This window comes from Tauraco erythrolophus, chromosome 6 (assembly GCF_009769465.1).
Source record: "Tauraco erythrolophus isolate bTauEry1 chromosome 6, bTauEry1.pri, whole genome shotgun sequence".
NCBI lineage: Eukaryota > Metazoa > Chordata > Aves > Musophagiformes > Musophagidae > Tauraco > Tauraco erythrolophus.
In genome coordinates, this window is record NC_141470.1 from 69,013,065 (window position 1) to 69,035,047 (window position 21,983).

Genomic DNA, 21,983 nt, shown 5'->3' on the forward strand with positions numbered 1-21,983 from the left:
GATGGCAGCAAGTTGAAAACTGAACAAAAATCCTCAGCTGAACTAGAAACAAGGCTCTCCTTACAGCATTTTGGCTAGTAAGTGAGCTTAAAAAATAACTTATTTTTAATTGCTTTTTATTTCAAAACATAACAGCATAAAACCACAATCCATTGAAGCACTTGAGAATCCAAACCGTCCCATCCGTGGGCTTATATTTAAACACGAACTAAGTGCTTTCCTGAATTCAGCTCTACTTAAATAAGTTCTGTATAGATTGTACCTAAACCTCCTGTTTTGCTGCAGCACTACCCCTTCATTAATGAAGTTTTTAAATGCTTGCTACATCTCAATTAATCCAGTGGTCCTGGGCATGCAAGGAGCAGGCAGGGCAAGCTAAGCTAAGCAGAAATAAAAAGGCCAGACTACACATATACAGAACACTGGCTTAAAAACCAGAACTAAGTATGTAAAAAAAGTAAAGCAGTTTTACCAGATGCAGGTTAAACGAGGGGGAAAAAAAAAGAAACAAAAAAACCCAGCCATATACCATACACAACGAACAGTGGAGATCTATTACACTGAAAGGAAATCGATGCAAACAGGATTTCCTCAGTTTCAAGTAATCCTTGATGCCTTTTTGGCCAGCTGTGTTATACTATAATAGAAATTTTAATAGCTTTTATACTCTACAATTTAGGCAGCTAATTTTTCTCTTACATATCCAATTATCCCTAGTGAACATTCACCTATGGTTGTCCACACATTCTGTATTAGCTCCTTGAGAAACTATTCAAGTTAAATTATATTGCAAATTAAAGAGATACATTCTGTATGTTCCTTCTAGATTTGAAAAATAGGTTTTAAAGGCTTGTCAAAGTTTAGAAGAAAAAACCTTTCCATTAAAAAAATCTTAGCTTAAAAAATCATTAAGACACCTTTTTCTGATCCAGGGTGCTAATAAAAAGATTACAAATATACTACAATTTGACCAAGAAGACTTCATGAATATGCTGCTTTTGAGCATGCAACACCACCGATATCTGCCAAGTTCCAGGTATCAATGTATCCCAATTCCACCACAGTCCCTCGCAATTTCCTCGTCAGTTCCCCCTCCCCACCCTACCACCCTATTAATAACATTATAAAAAAAGGTAAAATCTAGAGTTAGTGGCAAAATCTTCACAGTAAGTAGTTAAAGAAAATTTATTGTGGTCATTGCAGTGACATCAGTCAATTGGACCCTGAAAAATTAGCTTGATGCAGTTGTGTTCCCCAGACAGCTGTGTTGCACAAAAAGGGCAGGCAGCGTGAAATGCATGAGTACCATGAGGCAGTGGGATTTGAGACCAGTATTTTGCAGATTTCTCAGAGCACACATGTCCACAGGGGGTGAAAGCATGAGTTGGAGGACCAGCATCCACATAAAAGCCTGCTTCACAACCAAGCCAGAGAGGCACATAGGGGCCAACGGTTCTGCACATAGGACATTCCCGCTCGTTGGCTTCCGTGTCGCTGCGATGTCCCCAGTTGTGATAGCCGTGAACATGACCACAGCTGAGGTACGCCCAAGGCTGCTTCTCTTCCACCACGTCTTTACGGTTGATGCTGGGAAATGCTAACGTGTTTAACCCAACAGGACACTGTGGTCTGGCAGCGTTTATCTCCTGTCGCAGAGCTTCGATGTGTTTCTGAGTTGGAGTGTGGAACAGTCCATCGGCTGTTCTCCACAGAAGGGTGGCCCCACACAGGTCAATGAGAGATCCATCTTGTAGGACGTTGGTCTCATTTTCCACCTAGTGGTAGAACACAAGGAGTAGTAGTTAAGCCTGAGAGCTTTTGCAGTCAACTGAGTTCTGTAAACGAGTTGTCTTTCTCACCAAATCATTACTCCCCCTAGCACGGTGCCTAATTTTGTCTTACCCTTTCCTTGTGGCCCCCCATTTGTCTGAACCCATCTCTTGTCTCTTATCCTCCACTTAAGATTACAATGAGCATTCGTCTCTTATTCTGTGCTTGTACAGGAGGTTCTAAATTTGCAACTGTTACATGCTACGGCAATACTAATTATTATACACAGTTCTCCTTCCTGTAATCCTTTGGGAAAGGTATTACATTTGTAATCACTAACTTCTTCACAAATACCCTGTACATCTGAGCACCCTATTTTTTCTCTCAAGTATTGATTCTCTGTATGACTCTCCTGTTGAAGGTAATATTTGCTAAAATATTCTACCAAGACTGAAAAGGAAACTTGCCATTCCCTAAGGGCTGTATTAGCAGATTGCTCTCCTGGAATTCTTTGCCCACGTAGACTGGCAGAGGCTGCTCGTGCAGCAAAAGATGTTTTTTTGGACTAAAAACTGCTACCCAGGACAGATCAGCTGTCCTGCTACTCAGACACCTTTTTTTTTTTGGCTTGTGGCAAGTGCAAAGCATTTTGTAGAAGCACGAACTCCCACAGCGTACCTCATCAACAGCAAAACTCTTCCACAGGTACATCAGGGATAAATGACAAATGCAATCCTAGCTACGTGCACAGATTATCCTTACAGCAGAGTGAACTACCAGTTGAATTTCTCAAAGTGACAGGTTCTGCAACTAAAGCCACACAGGCTCAACTTCTGAACAATTAACCACCCTAACTAGTTAGGCCCTTTATTTAATGATGTTTTCCATGCAAATACGGCCCCAGTGTGCATTGCCTAAAGGCTTCTCTCCTCTGACTAAAAGCATCTACTTAAAACCTTTTCAAGGGATTACACCCAACGCAGGTTGCACTTTGCTGAAATATTCTTTAATTTGTTTTAATGCCCCAAACATCTAAGCAACTTGTGCAACTGCTACCAGTTCAGTACTGATGAATATCTATTTAAAAGGTTCTTTATGAAATTAAAAAGGAAAACAGACCTACTGCCTGGCTTTATACATAGAAAGTACACAGACAATACCACTAAGGCAAAAAAAACACCCTGTACATTAAGTAGGTCACACGAAATCCTCATGTCTGCCTAAGAATACTATGAATGACAACCGATTTGGCATTTACATTTTAATCCAGTTGAAATTCACAGATTAAGTGCGGATCATCCTTGCACAAAACACCTAGATGGTACCACACCGACTACAGATCAAAGGTCACCAGTGTAAAGTACTTCCAGCAGAAAAATTCAGTGGTTCAAGTAGAGATGAGAGAAGCTTTGATTTGAGGCACTTTTTGGATAATTCCTTCACAAACAGCAAAGCAAAAAGCTTTCTCGTATGCACCACGTTCATTATACAGTGTGCATTTGGTTTTATGAACCCAATCAACGAATACTGATCACATCAATACCAGTGTGCCATGTAATTTTATTTAAATGAGAATTCAAGTCATTTTGGATGCAGAGAAGGGAATTTATTTGTGTTAGTATTGCCTTTCTCTAGCAGCACTAAAAAGGTGTTTTGCTAACCACATACAAAGGGCACACTGCAGCAGCATCTGTCCCAGTCCCCAAGGCGATGTTTGCCTGCCACCATTAAAGTGACAATTTATGTACTGCAGGCTGTCTACTGAAAGCAGAACAAAATATTCAAACTCCATTTTCCAACTCCTTTAAACAGTCTGTCTTCTGCAAAGCCAACAGCAAAGGTGGAACATCAGGTCAGTGTGAGTGTGTGGGATACCTCTAACACCATCAAGGCAGTAGCACAACAGCAACTCCAGCATGAAGAGGATATTCCTCCTGCCAGGCACAGTCTCAGTCTTTAGCAGCTGGATGATAAAGTTACAAAAGAAAAGGAGCACCTTCAGCTCCTGTGAAAACACCCTTGAACATCCTCTCTCCTCCTGAATCCTAACAAAGAGCAGAAGGGGTGACCCATGAAGGCTTTTCCAGGTCTGCAGGCAGAAGAGCATTCTAACCTACCCAGAGACAAGGAGGACTTCTAGGAAAGCTATCTATCCAACTGGGAACACAGTTGTCTCTGTATTTTGCTGGGCTACTTCTATATGGTGGTGTTTTATTTTATGGTGGTTTTTTTTTTTCCCCTCCTTAGAGGGCAGAGGAGGGGGGAAGGATAAGCGACAATAGCATCCTCCTTCCTAGGTCCCACAGATCTTAGGAAGGGGAAAGAACAAAAGCGCTATGGGAATTCTGTTCCATCTTCTATAGAGAAGTGGACATACTCTTTCACAGGAACCTCTCTCCTGGTTACATATGCCACAGGTCTCTGGCAGCTGAAACCCTGCACTTTTGGTAAAGGCAAAGCCCATCCTGCTCCACGGAATAAACCAGGACTATACTTAGGAGGGCTTCTCTTATCTTCCTAGTGGCAGGTAAATCAAACAGAAGCTGTGTTATCCAAACTTATTTTGCATGCAAGTGACTCCTCCTTTAAGATAGCACTGCAAAAGACAGCTCCCTATACACTAACTTCCAGATGTCCCCGCGTCCCAGGAGAAGATTTCAGAGATGGAGATTGAAGAGCAAAGTTTATTTAGCTTTTACACTCTATGCTGTTTCAGTTGCAAAAGTGACATTAGCAGAAAACTTGAGTGTGCTCCTGCCTAAGCAGAAACAGAATAGCAGTACAGGATCTACTGCACGACACAGCTACTTAGAAAATATCAGTGCCTGCTATGTAGGGACAAGGCTACTACTCTGCAGTCACCCTACAACTGCATCCCTTCCACGCCAGGGAAAGAAGTATCCCTTGTTTTAATTACCAGTTACTTTCAACTTACCAGTTTCCCCCTTTGCTGAGCGGATCTGGTTTCCCGGAGAGTGTACACATCACCGCAGACCGAGATCTCCCGCCAAACGCCGGGTTTGGACTCCTCGGTGAACCCTCCTTTTGGATGCATGACCAGCACCCCATTCGTTGTCAATCCATCCATGTGGCCATCAGGATTTTTCCATTTTGCTGCTTTTTCCTGCATGTGACAACCACCCCAAGAAAGAAAGAGTTTGTCTAAAAGTTTAAGGACTAAAGTTTCACACACTCAAGCTTTACTGTGTCTAAACCACATTTCCTCACCTGCTGGCAGTGCTTAAACGTAGATTTACAAAAAAAAAACCCAAAACATTTTTAAGAATACTTTGTGCCAGAGTGGTAACATCTTTTGCTTATGCATCTTCAATTACTATTCTATCTTAAATATTATTATTTTTAACTCAGTTGAGTGCAGGTCAGGTAAGAGTTGAGGCCTCAGAGGTCAGCAGCATACATACTCCCAACCACCATAATGGAATACCATTGCAACGGGCACATCCTTTTCCATAAGGCAGGTGCTGAGCTCCTTGGTGTGTAGTGCTCAGAACTGCAGCAGCAACTTATTCACGACGAGTACCAAGAATATATCAAACCTAAAGAAAACCCACTAACAGTTACTAAAGTAGAGCTGCATTGTTAAAGACAATTATGACCATGAGTCCATGCTGGTAATAAATCAGGCACATAAACCCGCAGTTTCCACTTAACACTGCAGCTGGTATACTGGAGCAATAAAAGTCTAACGACAGTATAAGTTATCAACTAGTAAAAGGGAATTTTGGGGCTTGACAATAACAGAGAATGAAAACCAGAGTTTTCTCATACATAACGTTAATTATTAGTAATACTTACACCAAGAAATATATTTTTAGACGAGTCAAATCCAGCTGCAAAAATCCTTGCTGTATATGGTGGGCTCCTGTCACAAACAATCCTGCACGCAAAACGGGATATGGTGCTTTGGGTAATCTGGGTTTCATCGTTGTTTTGACTTCCAGAAATAGTATCTGTTACTACAAAGTCGATGGGACTTTCTGTTGACCTCCCGACCTACAAGAAAATTAAGATCATGGTATAATGAGAGCGCCATAGGAACATCAAGAATTAAGAACAGAATTTTGCCAAGTTAATGCTGACAGCATCAGTAAACTACTGTCTACTGAATTTTTGGATGGCAAGATCCAGCCAGAGTCCAATCTGTATTTTCACATTTGTCCTAAGAGGGTGGTGTCCTGGTGTCCTAAGGGCGGTGTCACATTTGTCCTAAGAGGGTGTCAGATGGTGGTGAGGCACTGGAACAGGTTGCCCAGAGAAGTTGTGGCTGCCCCATCCCTGGAAGAGTTCAAGGCCAGGTTGGATGAGGCTTTGGGCAACCTGGTGTAGTGGAGGGTGTCCCTGCCCATGGCAGGGGGGTTGGAACTAGATGATCTTTGAGGTCCCTTCCAACCCAAACCATTCTATGATTCTAAGCAGAAATACATCACTGACACAGCAAGACAAATTTTCACTTACAACTGATGCACCTGCTTGCCCAACACAGCTGCAATGAATTGTTTGCTAGAGTATTGTCAACAGCATGAAAGTATTATCACCTTGATAGTTCATAATCCAACCACAGCAAATTACTTACCACTATATTCTGTCAATTAGGAAATGACGAGTTTTATTCACATTTCTACTTCCAAGTTAATTTGCCATGAAAATAAAGGACCTAGAACTTGGTTATTTTGATACGTGATAACAAAAAGCTACCCACCTTCATGTTTTAAGAATGTGTAGTTCCAGAACAAAAGAGTTTTCAGGTAAAACTCAAAATATGATTAAATTTATTCCTAATCACATGCATGCATGACTAAGAAAAAAAAAAACTTTCTTCAGCAGGAATAAAACACAGCTGATCAGGAAGCAAGAACATTTTTTATCTTGACATCTATCAACTTTAATTCTAAAAGTGGAAACATCTAGGCATCTGGAACAGAAAACTTCATTACAAAACGGCAGGCAGATCCCTCTGCCCAATCAAACATACAGCGAGACTTTATCAATACTTCTACAAATGAGTAGAAAATTAGGCAAATTAGTGTTACACCAACTTTGAGTATAACTGAGGAAGTGGAGCTGACGAACAAGAAGTGGAACAGAATATTAATTTTATAAACACCTTGTGATCAAAGAGAAGAAAATTAAGAATTTCATTCATTCTTCACATGAAACTACCTTCAATATCAGAAATCTACATTTATATAAAATAACGTCCTCACTAAACAAAGGGTAATGGTTTTAAACTAAAAGAGTTTAGATTTAGACTACATACAAGGAAGAAATTTTGTAATTTTTTTTTTTATAAGGGTGGTGAGACACTGGCACAGGTTGCCCAGAGAGGTGGTAGATGCCCCATCCCTGGAAACATTCAAGGTCAGGTTGGACAGGGATCGGAGAAACTTGATCTAGTTGAAGATGTCCCTGCTCACTGCAGGGGGGTGGACTAGATGACCTTTAAAGGTCCCTTCCAACCCAAACCATTCTGTGATCTCATTGTCCCCCTAGAAGTTACGTTCTGCTTAGCTGCTTGCTCTTCAAAGCCAGCTGTGGCAACACATGGATGGTTCCATCATTAACAAACATCTCTGCAAACTGAATTTGCTGTGCTTGCTTAAATAGTAAACAAACATTATTTCAGAGTCAAGGAAAGTGATATTATTACTTAACCCTTGTCACAACTGAAGCAACAGTACAGGGATCTCTCCCATCCTCTTCTGCTTGCAGTTCTACTTTGCAGTGTTGAACTCAAACACAGGCCAAAATTCCTATCTTAGGTGACGCATCCAGTTACTTTCTCCACATCATGGGTCCCGACCGAGTATAAAGAATGATGAGCTTGCCACCAAAGCAGCACCCAGGAAATACTAAAAAAGGCCTACAAGTTTGCACTTCCCTTTTTCACAGAAAGTAAAGTGACTGCTAGAATACCCAAGAGACAGAGTTCAGAAACTATTCGGTATGGGACATTTCTGATTTATATAACTTGACAAGTTGAAGCTAAAACTTACAAAGCTATTTTCTTCTTCCTTTTACAGTATTATTTCTAACAGGCTTCTATTTCCCACCCAATTCAAGTCCTGCTAACAGTCAGCACGAAGCAGCAGCAGGAAGCTTATCCATAGCTTTTAACTATTGTCTATCTGTATGCAAAGTCTCTTAAAGGATAATCAATATTGAAAATGAAATAAGTTTGTTCGTAACGAGTTTCTGCCTGTTGCAGTCTCTCAAATAGATGACTCAAAGCTTTAAGATGAAATTAGAGAAAAAACTGCCTTATTTTCCCTTAAAGGATAACAAAACATGCAAGCGTTTACTCCCAGTCTTCCTTACATCCTATCAATCAACATGAAATCCAAGTATGTCTGGATATAAGCATTAAAATATATACACTAAGCTTTTATGTAGTTTTTAAAATCTCTGAAATGATGTGTTATATTTTAAACAACAATTACTTTATCTTATTTATGTCACAAGTATGTCTATACAACATCAAATATTTTAAGTATTTGCTTTTCTTTTGTTTTTTTTTCTCTTAAAAAGCCTTCAAGAGGATCAGTCTCATGTACTGTGCTACATTTCAACACTAGAAATTATTTTAATAAGTGGCCTTCAAAACATGGCAATTTCCTCATGCTCCACATCAATTCAAAATAGTGGGTTTGAGATCACCAGAAAAAGAAAGCCCCTCAGGAACAAGTGAAGAACTTCATGCTATCAACATTTACCCACGAAAAATTTTAACTCATCTGATGTCGCAGTCAGACTACAGTCACTACAGACCTAGTTCCACTAATTCAAAGCTACTCTTTACAGACTTTGTGACTCATTTTGCTTCCATTTTTCTCTATAGCACCGAAGACTTTCTTTTTAGTAATTTTAGGCTATATTTTGGGACTCTTCTTGTTAACCGTGTCACATTCGATATCATTTCATTAAGTTACTTCCAATAACAAACCATAAATCTTTCAAGTGACGCATGAGACAGCTTCTGTTTCAGCAATAACCGGTAGTGTAGACAAGCTGTGTAAAAGCCAGGCAGTCAATCAATTTGCTAGTGTCTACCGTCGATCAAAGAAGTGCTATTAAAAACCCCTCGCTCCTGAGACAAGGCAAAGCCAGGCAACCTGCCTACAGATATTTAACAGCTGCAGATTCTTGGGCTTCAACAGAATTTCACTCTGATCATAGGGAGAATTGGACCATGCATCTTCTGAAGGGCTGTTCTTCAGGAAAAAAAAAAAAAATCAATTCTTCATATTGAACATACTTGCTTCTTGTATAAACGTGTAGTTATTTAAGGTACTGGCTATACATTTTGGTTCCTTGTAGTGGTACTAAGAGGTATAATCATCCCATTCTTGTCTAATCAAACCGTGAAGGAACAGGTTCTACTCCAACTGATGATGCACATCGTCAACAGAACGGCTACTAATGAAGAAAATCTTCATTTTTAGCAGCATATAGATACTGTAGCACATAGACTCTGGGAGACGCCAGGGAGATGCTAATGGCACATATTAGTACATTCTTTTTATTATTACATGAAGAAATTTTATCTGGATGTCACTAAGACAAAGCTACAGAGTAGCATTTGTATAAAAACTGCACTGTAGAATTAAATTTAATACATGTTGTTGTCAGCAGCCAAGGAGGGGTCTCAAGCCTTAAGATAATCCTGTGGTCCAAGCATTATCCTTCCCTTTTCAGCTTCCACATCTTTGCCAGTGTTCTCCAAAAGCCAGGAAAACACACTTGAAAATAAAACAGCAACTCCAAGGACTGCCTATCCATGTGATGCTTGATCAGGTAGTAGGGTTTTACTCCGTGGATCAACAAAGACAACATAGAATTTGCCATCATGCAGCACAAAACAGCCCTCAAGTAACTTTTCTCTGACTGCCCACAATAAGATTACTGAGAATAATTAAAGCCTAATGGCTTATTTAAATAACCGAAACATCTTCAGCTGCTATGTGGCATTGCTTTAGCAGCAAAATCTTGCCACAGTCCAACAGACCATTCCTTTTCCCATTCTCACAGCTGTCAGCCCCTCTGGGCCAATGCTTGCAGTGCAATTCTCAGAAAACAGCTACAGAGAACGGAAATATGAACCTGGACACAGCGCTTGAGGTGAAGCTGAGATCAAGTCACAGCATGACAGCCTACACATCAAGACAGAAGAAACAGACTGCCCTGAAAAGAGGAATTTTAACAATACAGAAGCCTTAACCCTGACACGTTGGCCATTTGAGGGGACACCAGAAGGAACGAGGCACTCTACCAACACAAAAATCAGCTCAAAAGGTTTTGTTGTTACTAAGATGGTATAGTTTGACCTGTCAAAAGTCAAACCAGTCACATAACTGGTTGGCAGATAATTGCCTGGTGCATAATTATCTGCCATAAATGCATGGCAGATAATTGCCTGGTGAATTAGTACAGGGCCCAAAATTCGAGCTTTTGTGACATTTCATAGAATCATAGAACGGTTAGGGGTGGAAGGGACCTCAAAGATCATCTAGTTCCAACACCCCTGCCATGGGCAGGGACACCTTCCACTACACCAGGTTGCTCAAAGCCTCATCCAACCTGGCCTTGAACACTTCCAGGGATGGGGCATCCACAACTTCTCTGGGCAACCTGTTTCACCAGGCACCCAAGAGGAGAAAGCACAACCTATGCTTGTGAAGTGGCAGTGAGAAACGTGCACTCCTGTCAGCCATGGAGTGCAGCAGGTCTCTGGGTCAGGCAGTGCAGTCCAAGCTGTCTGGGTGCGCTACCCTGTGCAATCTCCGCCTCTACTGAGCATTAGTGGATCTCAAAGGGAAGCAAGGGAAGACAGGTTGTTAGCTGGGCTACGCTATGCTTAACCAACTCATTTCTCGCTGAGCCAAACCCCTGTTTTAGGTCCAAAGCATCCTTAATTAGCTCTCATAACCTACTGCCCTAGACAAGGGTCAGCTGAGATGCCGTTTGTGAAGTGCTGCCAGATTCCATTAGTGACAAGTAAGCATCTCAACCTACCTAATTCTTCAACAGCACCCCCCCCCCCAACCCCAAGTATCATTGAATGGTAAATAAGTAAATAGTATATATCTAAGTAAATAGTAGATATCCCACTAGGATATTCTGCAATCAAGAAGAGAGCTGTCTATACAACACAACCAGAAAAGCAGCTGTTCTGCAACTTGTTTATTCGTTTTTTTAGTGCACACAAGTGAAATAATTCCAGCTTTCTAAAATGTTTTTTTAAAATGTACATACAGAAGAAGTTTCACTGAAGCTACTCAAGGCACAAAAGCATCTTGCAGAGATAAACAAGTATCTTGGAGTAACCCCAAAGAATGGGTTACCTTTTCCATTTACTAGTTAACATAGAAAAATCTGGAGATTCATTCATTCTGGCTATGTGATTCTTTTCTAACTACCTATTCATGCAGCTCCACATGAGCAAGACTGGTTTTTATCAATCCCTATTTGGACCTAATCCTTTCAAAGTCACACTAGGAAAGATTTTATATAGAGCAAAAAACAGAAGTCACATGAAGCAAAAACATTTTCATCTTGACAGAGCCATTTCCTCTTCTGTCAACACTCAACTGCTGACCCTTCTGAGCGTGAAAGACTGAATGAGGAGGGATAACAATTCATAAGATGCTCTAATTACAGAGGTCACTGACAAGACAGACCCGATTAGTCTAGATTGGAAAAGGTGATGTGTATTTGTTTTCCTCTGAGCCTGAGGTTTCAGTTTGTACAGAATTTCTGCTCTCTTATTAAATAGAAAACTAAACATCACACAAGAAAATAACTTAGGTTACCAGAACATTAGATTAAAAAAAACAAATGCATACATAGGAGAGTGAAAATATGTTGGATAGAAGGTGGCTTAGAGAAACTCAGCACAATCCCCTACACCATTTGATATATTTGCACACCCTTCAGGTACAGTTTTTAATCATTCTATCACTGGCTTCTCTCCTTTAGTGCACAGCTCCCCCATTGCCCTCCTTACCTTAGCTTTTACCTTCCTCCTTCTCCTCCTTCCCCATCCCACATCCTACTCCTATCCACCTCCTTTTTACTCCAGCTACTTGATTAACTGGAGGGGGGGGTGGGGGGTGGGGTACTCTTGTGCTTATTCCTGAATCCAAACAGAGTACACATTTCTTTCTGGTACTGTTAGTACAGTCGTTACACTGTCCTTACAGAAAAAGGAGAGTACACTGAAAGCAGTAAGGATATTAACAGATGCTGGCACTGGTTTGAGAAGAGCAGACAATGCAAAATATCAAAGTGCTCCCATACGAATGCAACTGGGTTCAACCATAAAAATTCCACAGATCAGAGAAAATGCCAAGAAAAATATAATGCAGAACTGTGGTTCCATATTTAAAAAAAACAACAACCACCACCGTACAAGTACCACATAGAGTCTTACCTGAAACATGTCTGTATCTTTATCGTGAGTATACTCCACCACAACAGTCTGGTTTCTGGACAATGTGTAAGAGATACTGTGCTGACCTTTACAGCTGATCGCCTGTTGAACAGAAATATTATGTCTATTACACATGGCTTCCACATAAATATTTATAATCAAATTTATCTCACTATATAAACACCTTTACTATGACCAGGAAAAGCAGTGTATCATAACATTTTATTACAAGGTTGAGTAAATACATACAATAAGATTTGGTTTTAATGGAAAACCCCACAGCTGCACTTGTTTCTAGTTCAGAAGTACCCAACACCTACCATTTTCATAGTTCAGACCGCAAACACATGGTTTTCTCCCTGAAATTATATTAAATTCCTAATCCTCATAGGAACTTGTACCCCAGCAAAGACTGAGGGTTTAGGGTTAAATTTAGTTCTTAAGGTTTAGGGTTAAACTCGGTTCTTTGGTTTATTTGGTTTTTTTTTAAAGCAAATGAGCAATATAATTGATTTCCAGTTAAAAGTGCCAGGATTTCAGAGGTAGAGATATCATTGAAGTTAAGTAGATTTCTAGTTACATCAAAAAGACTCTAGCGATTTTCTATAAATTGTGACAACGCGCAAGCACTTTCAATCTGTTTTCCCTCATTAAAGGGTACTTCTCACTACCTGTCAAAGGAAACTGATCTCTATGATACAGCATCAGAGACTAAAAAGTATTTCAGTATTTAAAACCAGACTAGAAGAGGGACAAACTCCTGTTATTCCGCTGATCCTCACTAAGAAGGAATTCCTTATTTGTTAAGACTTCCCAGGTTTACATCTCTAAATTGTCTTTTTACTAGTCCAGCAACTACTTCAGAGAACAGAACAGAGACATCAGCCCAACACAGGAGCAGTCCCAACTTGGAAAGAAACAGCAAGAAACAGTTTTCTGATGAAAAAGAAAGTTTATTTTTGATGGATAAACACAGAGCAGAGCTGCCGCAGCAGAGAGCCCTAAGGAAAGGCAGGTCCCAGCGATCCTTTCAGAACCTCGGAGACTCACCATATAGAATCTTTGTGGCACTGATGGTCGTTTCTCAAGTTCAACACTCACTTCCAACACAGTGTAACCGTGCTAGCTGCACAGTGTAAACACACTAGGAAAAGCTTCAGGACCAAGGGAAACAACCTGAGAAACTAAATCTATTGGCTAACACGGAAACATATGGAAATACGAGGTCCATATAGCAACTGCAAACAAATATGAAAGGTAATGAATGCTACTGCTCAGCAAACTTAAGTATTGAATTAATAGGTTAATTAAAGCTTTCTCCAGTTTTCTGCTAAGGGGACTAATTCTCTGGAATAGGTTCTCTAACTAGCTCCATTCTTTCATGCTTCTCTTCACCTACGAAATTCAGATAGGAACGATTAAACTAAGCAACTGAATACATTCTACTCATCTGTCAGCTCTCACAAAAGTCTAAACGATCCCAAAGCTACAGATCAATTACTAAACAAATCATTAAAAGTCTTACTGAATGCTCGAGGTGTTAAGAACATCTACGTGCATACTAAAAGCCTTCTAAGGGTTAGCAAAAGTATTTGACACAGAATTACTGAAAAAAAATAATTCTTTCTTGTAAACTCCGTGCATTTACAGCAACAGACTAGAGACTACTTTTATAACGTGTCTCTTGCCGAAAGCTCTTAGCAGCTCCAACACCTGCTATTCAGGCTTAGGTGATGATACCTGGAGACAAAAGATTGGGCAAGATGACCTTTCCCAGTCCTTTTCAGTCCTTTTTTATTCTGCAATGAAGCTTTTAACAAACCTTCAAGCCGTAAAGTCGAGTTCTCCTGATTTTGTTACAACAGTTGTAACACCAGCTGAAAAGTGAGGTAAACATACACAGCATCAGCAGTACAGATTCTAAATTTCCTAATTTAAATTTCTGGTCTGTTTTGTAACAGCCATGACGCTGACACACAGTGTGTTGCAAGAACAAACAGCACCTCGAGATGCAATTCAGATAAGTCACAGGACAACTGTAGGATCAAACCGTATATCAAGAGCTTTTCCTCTCTGCGTGTTTGACAACTAGCAACGGGATCTTGAGCCCTGAGTAGGTCTCAGGTGTTACTAGAAGATAAATGAATTATTAAGTGATGAACAAGAAACCCTAACACCTTGCATTTTGAGCATAATATGGCAATAATCAACTTATATTCATATCAAACATCGCAATTTCAAACAGCAGAAAGTAATAGCTTTTACACACAAAGTTTTCATCCATTTCCACAAAACTGTGTTGCAGCTGAGGATACAATGGACAACAAGCCCATCAGCTCCAATCACCTATCGGCAGCTGGGTAAGAATTCCCAGGCATGGACACATGCCCTAAGCTTATGCTCTTGTCAGACAAGATACTGGATCAAACAGAAACTTTGGTGAAACTCAAAACTGAAAGTTTTACAGTCTGATGGAAAAACCAAGGGGGGAAACATAAGAATTTCCAGAATTACTTAGTAAGGTCATGCCCTATGCCTACAGAACTTAGGGCTTAGATATGTTAATAATTCCTATTAGGTTGACCAGGGTCAGAATCTTCTCTGAAATAGTAGAGTAGGACACTATCTTCTTTTCTGCGTGTGTTCCTTTTCCCTCCCAACTTTTCTTCCTCATCTTATTTCCCCTCCTCTGTGTTTTCCACTATTTAAACCTTACTATTTTCAGTGTGAAATGCCTTATTTAATTTCCTGGAATTGTGTAATCATGCTTCAAAAAGCTAAGAACACTATGAGAAAGGTTTCAACTTCTGTGCTTTTACAGTCTGCCCAGCACCAAAAGCTGCTCCAATTCACGACATTTTACAGACATTTTAATTGCTGGTTTCAAAGCAAGTGGTGACTTCCTAGTTAAAAAGTTAATGGTATTTCAAGAACTACACAAATCAGAAGTATGAATGATTTGCCATGACTATGACAAGTGAAAGGTAAATATCTTAATAAAACAGTATTTTAAGTGAAATGCAGCCACAGGCAGAATCATGAAGGATTTTAACAGCTTGAGAAGCTACAGAACCACACTACAAGTCCCAAAAAAGTGTGGAACTGATTGCCCCAACCCTCTTAAAATTGGTTTGTAGCAACCAAAATAGTCAGGTTGCTTTTTTACTGCTTTTAGCATTCAAATTTTTAGACCTTTTTCTGCCAGTAGGATCCCCCCTCCTCAGAAAAAACAACCCAACCAGGCGCTAAACCTTACCTGTATTTCCTCACCTTCACCCCAAGGCTGCCAAGATCCACCAGAGCAATAATGTGTATTTTTCAAAGCTTGTACTCAGTCAATCAAGCTTTTGAGTGTGTGGGTCAACATCACCTTAATTCACAAGTAGTTTTCTCATATCTTCTACATTCTTAAAAGTTTAATGAAAATCAGCAATTGAACACAGAAAAAAAAAAAAAAACACCACCCTAAAATTAGCTCCCAACAGAAACAAATGCTGGAAAAACCTCGCTAGTATGTATAGCCTGAGCCTGACAAACAAATCTGAAACAAGTGGCTCCAGACTGGCCACAGCATGTGCCATCTCTTGTCCAGCAGGAACGCTGGTGGAGATACAGACTCAATTTAATTCAGTTGCCTACACTGCAGTTTGTTTCATACGGTTAACTGTCTCAAGCTGCTGGATCCAAGTAATTCCCTTTGGAGGAAACAGATAGCAAAGTGGAGACTAACTGACAAAAACCCTGTGGAGGAAATAACAGCAGCAAGATATTCTTCCAGAATAATTCCACTGCTAGTAATTCTACGTCCACATCATAGAATCATGGAATGGTTAGGGTTGGAAGGGACCTTAAAGATCATCTAGTTCCAACCCCCCTGCCATAGGCAGGGAAACCCTCCACTACACCAGGTTGCCCAAAGCCTCATCCAACCTGGCCCTGAACACTTCCAGGGATGGGGCATCTACAACTTCTCTGGGCAACCTGTTCCAGTGCCTCACCACTCTCACAGTGAAAAATTTCTTCCTTATATCCAATCTAAATCTCCCCTCTTTCAATTTAAATCCATTGCCCCTTGTCCTATCACTACATGCCCTTGTAAAAAGCCCCTCTCCAGCTTTCCTGTAGGCCCCTTTAAGTACTGGAAAGCTGCAACGAGATCACCCCGGAGCCTTCTCTTCTCCAGGCTGAACAGCCCCAACTCTCTCAGCCTGTCTTCATAGCAGAGGTGCTCCAGCCCTCGGATCATCTTTGTGGCCTCCTCTGGACCCACTCCAGCAGCTCCATGTCCCTTTTTGTCTTGAGGACTCCAGAGCTGAACGCAGTATTCCAGGTGGGGTCTCACGAGAGCAGAGTAGAGGGGCAGAATCACCTCCCTTGACCTGCTGGCCATGATTCTTTTGATCAGGGCTGAGGGATTTTAAAAAGTCCAAATTTAAGCAACGAAGGAATCCTGAGGTACCATATTCCACTTGGCATGAAGGGACAGATTTCCCCAGCATCTTTCCAAGACAGCAACCCATTTATCTCCACAGGGCTTTCAAGTTGGAGGACAGAGTGCAAGCTCCAAGCCTCCCTCTATGTCAAAACAGCTTACCTTAACAGGAAGGCTCCTCTCCTCCCCATCACCCAAAACGCTGCAGCTACCCTCGATGTGCTGTCTTGAGGTTTGCATTCCAGTGATTTAGGGTCATCAAAACTGCCATATGTTATCAAAGACTGAAAAGAGCTGCATCTGAGAAGCCCCACTATCTCACCCCCAGGCTACCATGGCCTATGTAATTTTTAAATTATTTTTATTTAAGAAAAATAAAAAGCTTTATTAGTAGCTCCTTAAGTTTTCTTGTATCCTTCCCACTGGCTGGAATTACACTTGGCCTTGGTTTTCCCTCTGCCTCCTTACACGCACTTTTCATTCTCGCTCCTTTCTCTCCGTTTGAGAACAAAATCTCGTTCCAGCACTCCGCACTCAGAATCAAAGCAGAAGCTAAAGGCTATGGCTTACAAATCTGTCAGGTCTCAGAGGAACTAAGATCAAACAGAGCCTGCTTTCCCAGCAGCAACGCTGCACCTCAGCCAGCCCCTGGAACATCCCAGCCCACCTGCGTGCTTTGCTCTTCGCTCATTCCCCTGGTAAGGGAGCTGCTATCAGTTTTACGACCATTTTAAGAAGTGAGAACATAGAATTCCCTCATCTCACATATAAAAAGGCCTTGTAGATAAGAGGAATAAGAATGCACAAAGGTTTCATTTAAAAAACAGTACTTCTTAGTACTCTGCTTCTGTTAAAAAAAGATACAGAAAAAGAAAGAAACACAAAACTTAAAAAATATTCGACCCTCAGCAGAGTGGATGTAGACCCAACCGACCGGCAGCGATACACACCACCGCATCTGCAAACACACAGCGTTACCTGGAGTGTGCCACCCCACTGCGTGCCACCCCACCCCATCGCGTGCCACCACCCTCCCAACCACTGACTGCAATCGCAGCAGTGGCTTCTCTCCTGGAAACCAGCAGAAAGGTCAGTAGGTCTGAAAAACTTTAACTGTTTCCTCTTGCATAATGACAGATTAGCTGCAAACGCATCTGCTTTATCGACCAACAAGCCACAAGAAGGCAAAACAGCAGATCACTCCTGCAAGAACACAGAAAAAGACTGTAAAATAATCTGACCTAAGATGGAGCTCTCTTTCAAGAGGTCACCACTGGTATAGTTAGATCTCTCCAAGTGCAACAAGAAAACCCACGTTTTCCTTGCACTTCTTTTTTATGGGCTATTATTTGAGGACTCTGAAAGCTCCTGTTTTGCACACAGTGATAAACTAGTGTATATTCTTAAAATTTGTGTTCTGTAATAAGTGCACCACTTTTTTTGACCAACAACAGACATAAGAGTATAACAAATATCCTGGCTTAAGGATCAAACCTGAAGAAAGGTTTAAAAAGTACACGTGTGGGGTGTTGAGGTTTTTTTTCTTCCCCCAAAATTGTACTAGTTGTTTTAGTAAGAGATCCTATGTTTATCTACTACAGACTTGACATCTACCCTCAGCCAGATGTTCCCTATCGAGGAGCATCTTCTGGTGTGCCACAGCTCTCACAAAGTTGCTCATTTCCCTTAGTCATCTTCAGCGCAGGAGTTCAAGAACAGGTCAGGAGCTCACAGCATGACTACATCAGCTGAACACTATTAGGTCAAACCTTCTGTGTGAAGACTGTGTCCATGAACTAGAGAAGCAGATCCCAAACTTCTCACAGCTTTCAGGCTGCAGCTTTGCAAGGCTTGTAGGAGGCAGGTCTAATTCACTTCTAGAAATGGAGATTTTGATACTTTCTTCTGGTTTGCAAACAACGTTTCCAAGAAAAGAAAAAAGCAGCTCTGCATTTGGAAATTTAAACTTCACTGTTCACTTGTGCCTCGCTCGCTCCTTACAGATAGTGTTAAGTCCCTCTCATGACCATGGTTACCAACTCTTCCACGCTACAGCAGAAAATAGCTAAAATCCATTCAGAAAAGAGGCAGATGTCTCACAGGAAGGGCTGCTCCATTAGAATAAGAGTTTTAGTTTAGTTAATTAGGTCGGATTAGGACAATAAAATGATTTATGGGAACACTTTAGTTTTCTTTGTTGGTAGTCAAGCTGACCGACACCACACTGACGTGTTTAAAATTAATGACAGCAGTGCCTTCATGAGTTAAATGCTTTCTTACTTGGCTGCCAGCCTTCAATTTCTTTTACAAAAAGAGAACACAAGAAACACTCAGGAACGTGAGACAAAAGATCTTGCAACTTAAGAGAAAAAGGAAGCTTTGGCTAGCAAGGAAGGAATCCTTTTAAAGCAAAGAACACATCACATTTCCTCTGGATTTCTGGACAGACTGACTGCCAGAGCCAGCAGACATTAGGTTACCACAAGAAAACACAACAAAAGCTCATGATCAGGACACACTGACATTTTGGCTGCATCAAAACAGTGTGTCCACTTAGGAAGTTTCCCAGCAGATTACAACGAATGTCAATTCACAGAACATTAACTAAAGACTGTTTGCAATTTTACTTTGGCCTAACTTAAACCCACCAGTAATTGACCAGAATTACTGCTTCTGGAACACTAGATTGCAATAACACTGAAAATTCACACTGACCTCTGGCTACGGATACAGCTATTATATGTGACGTTCCCCCAGCCTTTTGCAAAGAAAACAGAGACGTTATCGTGAAAACCTTGCAGGCTTCATGTGCCTACAGGAGGGGCTGAAACGATTGTACCAACCAGAATCGCCGGCCCAGCTGCTAAACAAGTCTGCATCTGCTTCCTGCACAGCTCCGTACAAGCCCATCCTTCAGTGTTCTTCCTTCCTTTCCTTACAAAAAAGTGTCTACATTAGAACTGCACCACAGTTTTTGAATGCCACTGCTAAGGCTTTGTCTGTCTCTAATATTTCATCTGGCAATATTCTCTCGACAACTAAATGAGTGGTAGGAAATGGTCAAAAAAGATCAAGAGTCAGCAAATACAGGTAAAGTGAAAGAATATGGCGCCATAAAGAAATGGATTTTGTACACAGCACTTTGAGCATTTCTGACAATGTTTTTTAAATACATATACAGATGTTGCAACTACCTGCAGGCAAATTATTTCTTCTTCTTCAGTATATGGTAAACTGAATAGAGCACTGCTTGCCTTCTGAAAGCACCAGTTAACTGTAAAAACATTACAAATTTCTTACTGGTTTCAGATAGTTTCATTCATTTCTTAAATGATGCAAGCACTAAGACTGGGGGAAAGTTAAGAATGCACATGTAAGGAGTAATGGGACAACAAATATTTGACATTTAAAGAAACCGTTTAAAACTATGTGTGTGTGACACTGCCTGCAATCCCAGTCGCAATAAGAGTTGACACGTGTAACTTGCAGGCGACCCCTCTTCAATCTACTAAACGCAAATCTCTCTTCCTGCCCAAAAAAACCCCTCAGGGCACACGGGCTCAGTGTCTATGCATAAACAATATCAGCAAATAGTCTTAGTTTATTTACACTTCAAGCTTTTATGGCTTTCAAAGCACTCACAAGTGTGTTCTTACATATCCTTCCATGCTGAGCTTGGAGATTTGGCGGGGAGGGGGCAGAAGGGACACCACGTTTGTCCCTTGCATACGTCAAAGCCATCTGCTACAAGTGCACATGTGAGGTTGTGCACTCCTAACGCAATTTACCATTTATCAATTCAACAGGCAGATGTTAAATGATTCTCTTTGTCTGCTGAATTTGTGTCGGTGTAAAATTTTGGACGACCAGCCAATACTGCACATACCACTCTTGCTCCAGAAGAGGCCTCAAAATACGTCATTCCCCTAATTCTCTATTTTGGGTACTGCAACAAGCAAGGAGGCAACAATCTAAAAGCATTTCTAGATAAGCTAGGTTGGGGTTGACAGACACTTGACTGCATACTGTTATTCCAGGGAATAACGTAGAGTAGGCTACTCCTCAGACAAACACGAGTATTCAAAACGCATCTTCAAAATGCATAGTGGATGTTGATCGAATTACATAGCTTAAAGTTAGGTGCCCAAAATCATTGTTGTTGCAGCCACTCACTAGACCCAAGTCCTACCTCATACCTAGGACTCCTGACCAGTTCTGGTAAAGCAACTCAAGTTGTTTCACTTAATTCAAAGTATTAAAAGCAGCTTGAATCATAGAATCATTTGGGTTGGAAGGGACCCTCAAGATCATCCAGTTCCAAACCCCCTACCATGGACAGGGACACCTTCCACTACACGAGGTTGCTCAAAGCCCCATCCAACCTGGCCTTGAACACTTCCAGGGATGGGGCAGCCACAACTCCTCTGGACAACTTGTTCCAGTGTTTCACCACTGTCAGAGTAAAGTCCTTCCTTAGATCTCAAAAATCTCCCCTCTTTCAGTTTAAAGCCATTATCCCTTGTTTTATCACTACGCATCCTAAGTCCCTCTTCAGCTTTCTTGTAGCCACTTTAGGTACTGGAAAGCTGCTAGAAGGTCTCCCCAGAGCCTTCTCTTCTCAAGGCTGAACAAACCCAACTCTCTCAGCGTGTCTTCACAGGAGAGGTGCTCCAGCCCTCGGATCATCTTCTGGCCCTGCTCCAACAGCTCCATGTCCCTTCTTGTGTTGGGGACCTCAGAGCTGAACACAGCACTGCAGGGGGTTCTCACAAGAGCAGAGCAGAGGGGCAGAATCCCCTCCCTTGACCTGCTGCCCAACGCTGCTTTGGATGCAGCCCAAGATAGGGTTGGCTTTCTGGGCTGCCAGCACACATTGCCGGCTCATGTTGAGCTTCTCATCAACCAACACCCTCAAGTCTTTCTCCTCAGGGCTGCTCTCTTGAAATAGGTGCCAGTCTATACTGTATAATATAGCCGTGTCTGTTAGTAGCTCAGGAACTGTTTTGTAAATCACAAACTTTTGGTGGTTGTGAATCAACACTTTTCCTACCTAACCTGTGAATCATTTTCCTCCCAGTCTCATCTTTTAGCTTTTCTAACCCTTAAAACCTTTATTTCCCCTGTCCATTTTCTTCCACTCGTGTTCAGTAGCATTATATTGCAAGTGATCTTTCATCCGTCTTTGAAATCAAGTCTGCAGTTTTCCTCCTTTAGTCAGCTGCTAAATTTCCTCCCCCAAGCACACTAGAGCTAGAGACAGCTCAGAGGCACAACACAAAGCTGCGGCAATGTCAGATACATCAACTACCCACAGCATAAATCATTTACCCCAAC

At 41.2% G+C, this 21,983-nt stretch overlaps 1 protein-coding gene across 2 annotated transcripts in view; it reads right to left on the reverse strand.

Annotated features, from left to right (window-relative positions):
* Positions 1-1,171: 1,171 nt before the first annotated feature.
* Positions 1,172-21,983, reverse strand: part of PELI2 (pellino E3 ubiquitin protein ligase family member 2) — a 75,627-nt gene continuing 54,815 nt past the window's right edge. For both annotated transcript variants that reach the window (XM_086613040.1, XM_086613039.1), the window contains exons 3-6: positions 12,218-12,319; positions 5,587-5,784; positions 4,706-4,894; positions 1,172-1,775 (exon numbers count right to left, since the gene is read on the reverse strand). In XM_086613040.1, the coding sequence (XP_086469166.1) occupies positions 1,209-1,775; positions 4,706-4,894; positions 5,587-5,784; positions 12,218-12,319 (1,056 nt within the window). In that variant the 3' untranslated portion in view covers positions 1,172-1,208. The remainder of the gene's footprint in view (positions 1,776-4,705; positions 4,895-5,586; positions 5,785-12,217; positions 12,320-21,983) is intronic.